Genomic DNA, 7,338 nt, shown 5'->3' on the forward strand with positions numbered 1-7,338 from the left:
TCTTCTTTATTACTCCAGTCTGTCTCAACTTTCACCCCCATACCCCTCCCTGTCTGGTCCTTGCTTCGCCTGTCTTTTATTTGTTTGTTCCTTTAAAATCCCCACTATCTCTCTCTCTCTCGCTCACTCGGTCTCTCTCACTGGCTCACGGTTTGTACCCACCACCCCCCCACCCCCCTTTTCGGCAGCACCATCCGTCTCCGCTCTATCGCTCTGTTAGGACCTTGTCAGATCTGTCAGGAGCGGCTCTTGCTGGAAGCTTTGTTCTCTGACGCTGCTGCAGTCCTCCACCCGTTACTGATCGGCTTTTCTCTCCCTCTGTTCCCTCTGCGCTCCAGCTCGGAGGAGACACGGGAGTGTGCGCGCACCAGCTGGAGCCGATCCCTCACATTCTTCCGAACATAAAGAGCTTCTACAAATCCGCCTGTCCGGCGAATTCGTAGCGAAACGCTAATTCGAATTCGCACTGAAAGCCCCTCTCTTGAGTTACTGTGAGCCTTGTGAGTAACAACTTTGCTGTCCAATTAGTTCTTCCGTGTTTAATCCTTTTAAAGCCATTGAGGAACCTGATAATTCACTGTATCTGAAAAGCCGAGAAAAGAGGCCACTTTCTGACCTCAAAATCATCACTAATGCCGTTAAAAGAAATAAAAACCCACCTTTACGACCTTGGCATCTATGCTTTCCAAACTGTGCCATGTGCCAGAAAATTCTCAAAACAGGCTTCTAGGAATAAGTGCTTAAGGCCAAATAAACTCCACTTACCCTGGCACTGGGTGTCTTTCTTGGCTGGCTCAAAGCCCGGCATGCAGGTGCAGGATCCCACGGGAACCATCCACTCGCCATCTCCATTGCAGTAGAGCTTGAGAGGGACGGACACCTCGACAGCGTTAGGTACGCACGCGCCGGTGGCGATGACCAGCGAGGTGGCCTCTGCACCTGTCGCTGTTTCGGGGAAGACTGCAAAGCTGGCTATGGTGGTGGAGCACTTCTTGAAGAAGACACGGGCGGAGATCAGAGACATGCAAGCACCCAAGTCCTGGAAGGCCAGGTAGAAACCGGCTTTGGATAGTGGTCCGAAGCTGCGTAATTTGGTGTTGACGATCCCCGACTCTAGCAGAGAGAAGCTCTCATCAGGGGCAATGGTGTCCACCTGGAGGCGAAGGGTCACAGGTTCAAGAAGTGGTCACGTCGGACTTGCCAATGGGGCATACGTCTTAGAATCACAACGTAAGAAGGCAGAAACACTTGGAACAGTAAACGTCACTCCTTATAAGATTATAGGTACAGGTGTAATCTAATGTGTAGATCTCACACTGTTCCTTATACACTCTGGTTTGTCTCTCCATTGCTACCTTGGCCGCAATTTTGGTATTATAAATCTTTATAATTTGACAATATAGTCACCATAAAATTTTCTATTCCATCAGCATTTAACATCATCGTGCACTTATTCCAAACAAAATGAACCCCACCCTTAAAATCTTAAAATCCCCACACAATTCCTCAGTTCCCCATCTGACCTTCACGTAAGGATTCTCCCGCCACGGTGGGCTGTTCGCCGTCGCCGTGTCCCCATCGGACTCGTAATAAAACAGGTTGAAGGTCTCTTTGCAGGAGCCAGGGATGTTAGGAATGCTAGCGCAGTCTCGCACCGAGAACTTGAGCTCCACATAGACGCGGAGCACTCCTCGGCGTGGGATGAAGTCCGTCCGAAGCCAGTTGTTCTGGTTGGGCTCCAGGACGTTACACACCTGGTACGTTCGGATGGGGTTCATGGAGTCATCGTAGCCGCTGACCTCCTCCCACTGAGAGGAAAGCGTGAGTGTTAGGAGAAAATAGGAAAGTATGATGGGCAAACCGTCAAGAGATGGAGCAGAATCACGTAAATGCTATGTCTGAGGATATATTGCTCAATTAATTGGCAAGTAAGGACCAGATCCTCTAAGAATTTTTTAATGTTACATTCTCACTCTTATCATCCTTGCAAAAAGATTAAAAATAAATAAATCTGCACCCGAGCAACCTTTCGAGCTTCGGACCAGACACAACGCTCTCCGGAAACGCCCGAGTGAATTCTCGTTCAGCAATCTGGGTAAATGTAATCCGTTTTCCAAGGTGACATTTGGGTCGGGGAACTTCGCGCTACGCAATTAAGAAGCGGCTCGGCGAGGGGGAAAGCATGTGTTTATCTCGGGGCGCGCGGGAGCGCATTACTTATAATGATGTATGGGTTTCGACATGCCAGACAACGAGCGCCAGCCAGCAGAAAGGACCGGACCGCTTAAGATTGTTGCCGTGGCAACCCATCGTTTCCATTGACTGACTCTGCATGCAGAGTCCAAAGACAGATCGTACTACGGGAGCTGGATGGAAAGGGGGTAGAGGGGGGGTTTGGAGAGGTCTGTCAAGCTTAAGGTCAGAATATGTGGTGCTTAATTCCCTTACCAGTCATACGGCACTGTATTTCAGATGTAGGAGAAAAAATATTTATACACACACATAGATATATATATATATATATTTCCCATAAATGGAAGCTGCCTTAGGGAGAAATCTTTTCATCCGTGGAGCCTGTTTTCCTTTGTCCTTTCTCTACAAACATGAGTGTGTAGGTAGGCAACTACAGACAGACAGTATGCTTGTACTCACCCCGCTTTCTGGATACGTGGTCCATGCTAGCTCGGTTGTGGCCCACTTGCTGTCCATAAGTGTCTCTGTAAGCCAAAGATAATCAGTAAACAAATACATCCAAACATAATGAAACGCCACACGCATCCAGGCCCTGTCCCCCTTCCAAACTCGAGCTCATCACGGATTAGTATTCTCTCTCTGCATTATCTGCTGCATGCCTAATCACGTTTTTTTTGTGCCAGCATATAGATAGCGCGGCCTTCGTTTATCTATCCTCAGCAGCGAAAAGCCTGTGGCTCGGATGGAATAAGGCCCTGTTGCTTTGCTCGTATATAGGCATGCAGTAACCTCCGGGGCATTTTCTGTCCTCTAAATATACTCCAATCAGTGGAGCAAAACTAGCCGGTTGCGCGGCTAGCACACATGCTAATGTTTTATTCACTTTGTTGAGGCGCCGCTCGATGAGGCTGAGCGCTCGCTTCAAATTAGCGCCACTCTCACATCTGCGAGCTCCTGCATGAAATATTCAGAGCAGAACGTCAACTTAGCCGATTAGGTCTCCGGAAAATACAGTTCAGGCGGTGTAGAAACACACACACACACACACACACACACACACACACACACACACACACACTCGCGCGTGGACGTGCAAACACAGCACAGACACACGCATTCTCACACTGTTTATGCATATTGCAGAGCTCCTTTTCATCGGTGTATAAATTACAGAGCGGAACAGGGTGAATTTAAGAGCAACACGCTATGTGAAATATTCATCTCATTATAATTAGAGGGAAAATCGCTTTGAAGCTTTGATCAATTCCTTATGACCATGCCGGCACTTTTCTCGAGGCGCTTTGAAATCGTGCCTTCGCTCGAGCGCTCGAGCAAAGAACGTCACTGTCACTGGCTTTCCGGGTGATGGGTCTCGCGTACGCGCCTGAGAATTGCTCTGGAGATTTTCTCAGAGTCTGGTATCTGGAAGTTGGGAAACGAGCGATACTGGGGATTTAGTGAGCGCCGTGGCATTTCAGAAACGTGTGCGATACTGACCGGCACGACACGTGTCTTGTACGTGAATGCGTCGGTCGTCTCGAAGAGCCGAAGACCCGACTGCTCGGGTCGGCGCTAGTGATGGATCGGTGTTGGAGCGCTCGTATCATTGAGGAATCGAAAAATAAGAAAAACACTCGACATCCGTAAACTTTAGCAAATATACAGTGGTGTTATTTTAGCGACGCACGTGGGAACACAAGTAATTGCAGTAACGTTGTAATAGCATTATTATATATTAGCTAGACGTGTGCTAGGGCTAGAGGTTATATGTTCTACAGATCCGATACCAGTTGAAATTACTCGACAATATCAGGATCCGGATTAGATTTGACATATTTTCCGATTCTTTCAATTCTTTGACGTGTTTTATGTCGTAACCAATGTAATACCCCACAAATTCCGAAAAATGAAAATTCTGTGCGAAAATGGAAACCGTCCCCGGTACTTAGAGATTTTTTGCCTGAAGCTAGCTTATAATCCAAACAAAAATGGAAACAAATACAACCCCTGAATTGAGTGGCAAGCTTTTGGATTTGGCAGACCTGGCAAAGTGACTGACAGGCAAATCGAGACACCTCCTTGTCCTGATTGGTTGGATGTTGGTGTTCTATGTCACTCTACGAAACGTGCATAATTGTGGCTACAATTTATGGCCTGTGGCTCAGGTTAAAGGTAGAGCGGGTTGTCCATTAATTGTAGGGTCGGCGGTTCGATTCCCGGCCCACGTGACTCCACATGCCGAAGCGTCCTTGGGCAAGACACTGAACCCCGAGTTGCTCCCGACGGCAAGCTAGCACCTTGCATGTCAGCTCTGCTACCATTGGTGTGTGAGTGACTGTGGATGTGAATGGGTGAATAGGAACCAGTGTAAAGCGCTCTGTAGAACTGCTAAGGGATAAGTGCACACCACTGTTTTTACATCCAAAATAAAACGCAAATGCTCCACTTCCAAACTGATATCGCAGCAAGCGTCCGGAGTTACCGGACACCAGAGTTTCAGGTCAATATTTCCCTGAATTATCGAAGAAATAACAAGACGTAATGTTCTGATGTGCCCGAGTTAATGTTCACCCTCGCCAGCGTCTCTTGTTTTTAATCAGACAAAAATAAGCCAGCTTGTCATACTGAAGACTTTCCTCTAGCGGAAAAACTACTGACTGTTACAAAGCGCCGACGCTTTTTGGAGACCCCTTCCAAATTTAACTTTTTAAATAACATAAATGTCTCCTTATACAGTAGCAAACATGCTTTCTTTAGCTTTAGGTTTATTTGGAGCCTTGACCGTACAAGTCAGAGCTGTTTTAGAAAACCTTCTGACCGGTCGGATTTGAGAATTCGGCAGCGCTGTGGTTTAACGTTGGACCAGGAGTTGTACGATGAGGACTCGAGGTTGATATGATATCTGAACAGAATGTATCATTTCAGACGGCCTCGCCGACTCGGAAGCTTCTGACAGATGGGCCGAGTTGACTCAAGGGACCACGAGAAAACCGTTTCACACTTTCTCTCCTGTCACAGTGGAAACGGTGCCCACTTGACCTCCATGGGATGTATAACTAATGTGCTCTGTGAGAAAGCCGGCGTGACAGCCTGGCCTCTGAGTCTCACACACACACACGCTCAGCATCGATTGAGCTCTGCCGCTGACACCAAAACTGATGAGGAATCGAGCCGAGCTGAGGTGAAGCGCGCGAGAAGGGAGTGGATTCCTCCCTCCGATCGAGATCACCGGGACGCAGCTGAGCTCTAGGACGGTTCTTACGAATCGCAAGCAGCGCCTTCGAGATCATCCGAGACAGGAAGAAGTGCCACCGAAGCGCTGGGGTCTCAAACGACGAAAAAGTATGTGCATGACTTTACATCCAATCTGACACGCCAACGTCAGCCCCCCGCCCACAAAAAAGGCAGCAGATCCACACCTTGCGCCAGCTTGCCTGCGCTCCCGGGGGTGTGTTGTACACTATCGGACGTGCCGCTCCGTCGCTTGCTGACCCTCTCCTTTATCACTCTGATGGAGCTGACGGAGCAGACGGAGCTCCATCACGACGGCGTGACGTCCTGACCTGAAAAGGTGTGCCGTAGCGCTCCTGCCCCTTTGAAACCTCACAATCACAAGGCTTGACCTGTTAGTCATGCATGCAACATGTACATAACATCATCACACTCCCATTGCATCATTTTGCACATGGTTTGTGTGCTGTGAGTGTGTGTGTGTGAGAGAGAGATTGTGTGTGTGTATGTGTGTTAGGTGTTTGGGTTTGGAACAAAGCCAAGGCATTGAACACCCCAAACATGTAATCACTGCATTGCAAGATGCAGGGATCCTATTGTGCCATACTGGAAGCCAATGGGACACCCATTTTCCCCCAAGCGTACAGCTTTATTAGAACCAGTGGTGATGTTTTCAAGCATTTAAGCTACACCTTGGGTCGAAAAGGAACCGTATGGAAGTCATGTTTACTAGAATAAACACAGCTAACGTTGAGGTTAGTCTGCATGCTCTGCTTTAATAACGACATTCCGATACAAACTGGTTTCTGACAGGAACCGACTTTCTGAGGTATTTTTGTTGGTTTGTTTGTTTGGTTTATTCCCCTACTGTGTGAAGAATTACGACTGAGAATCATTCTGTTTTATTTATTTATTTTATTTTGGTGAACAAAGGCACTTACCTTCAACAGCAGACACCACAGGCAGCAAAAGGCTGCACAAAACCAGCAAATAATCCATCATGAAGCTTCCATGAAGAGCAGAGGGAGCGAAAAAAAACTCCAACCACAGGCACAACCACAATTTGACTACGAAGGCAGAAAGAAGAAGCTTTAACTGACTGACACGTCCATATCCGAGCTATATCCGAATTCCCTCCCGCTGTTTCGAGCCCAATAATCCGCAAAGCATCTCTTTTTTCCTCTCTCTGTCTCTCTCTCTCCCCGCGCGCGCACAGCTGTTACAGTGTAGCACGTTACTGCTGCTACGTGTTCGGCATCCTCGCGATGAAAGAAGCTGTTGCTTCTCTGCGGACGGTCCAGAGGGCGGGGCTGAACCCGACCGCGAGCCACCAATGAGCCCACAGCGCGGGACACAAAAAAATTAAGGGGGGGAGGGGGCGTTAGCTCCGCCCACACGCCCACCTTTACCTGAGATTGAAATGGCGTCCTACAATACTGAATACAATGTTTGGTTGTACCCCCCCCCCCCCCCCCCCCTTGAAATATTTAAAGTTTGGATTTTTTTTTGACCATGTCAGTCATTTTTCCTTTGCTCCGTTAGCATGGAAATCCTTGTACTTGTGTAGCTATCTTGAAGTTTTGCTAAAGTTCTGAACGTTGTATGAGAGCACGAGGTGTAGCTACGCAAGGTGAGGAGGCACAAAACGTGAAAGTCCAACTGTCAAATAATAATAATAATAATAATAATAATAATAATAATAATAATAATGTAGGCTATTATTAGCTTGGATTCATTTTAGGCTATCAAGAATGTGCACAAGGGCTTTGAGACACTATTAAAGCATGATGCTAATCACTTCATTTTCTCACTAGAATTTTGAGTTATTTTGCCAGCAGTTAGCACAATAGCCAATAGAATATATGAGTCTACAATTCGGATTAAGGAAGGTATTTGTTTTACCTAAAGGAGTGA

General features: G+C 47.4%; 1 protein-coding gene across 1 annotated transcript in view; it reads right to left on the bottom strand.

The window, feature by feature from the left end:
* The window catches only part of ephb3a (eph receptor B3a), a 32,626-nt gene extending 25,920 nt beyond the window's left edge, over positions 1-6,706 (bottom strand). The window contains exons 1-4 of the mRNA XM_017470999.2: positions 6,366-6,706; positions 2,653-2,717; positions 1,524-1,808; positions 766-1,153 (exon numbers count right to left, since the gene is read on the bottom strand). Of these exons, the coding sequence (XP_017326488.1) occupies positions 766-1,153; positions 1,524-1,808; positions 2,653-2,717; positions 6,366-6,426 (799 nt within the window). The 5' untranslated portion in view covers positions 6,427-6,706. The remainder of the gene's footprint in view (positions 1-765; positions 1,154-1,523; positions 1,809-2,652; positions 2,718-6,365) is intronic.
* Positions 6,707-7,338: the final 632 nt, after the last annotated feature.

This window comes from Ictalurus punctatus, chromosome 7 (genome assembly GCF_001660625.3).
Source record: "Ictalurus punctatus breed USDA103 chromosome 7, Coco_2.0, whole genome shotgun sequence".
NCBI lineage: Eukaryota > Metazoa > Chordata > Actinopteri > Siluriformes > Ictaluridae > Ictalurus > Ictalurus punctatus.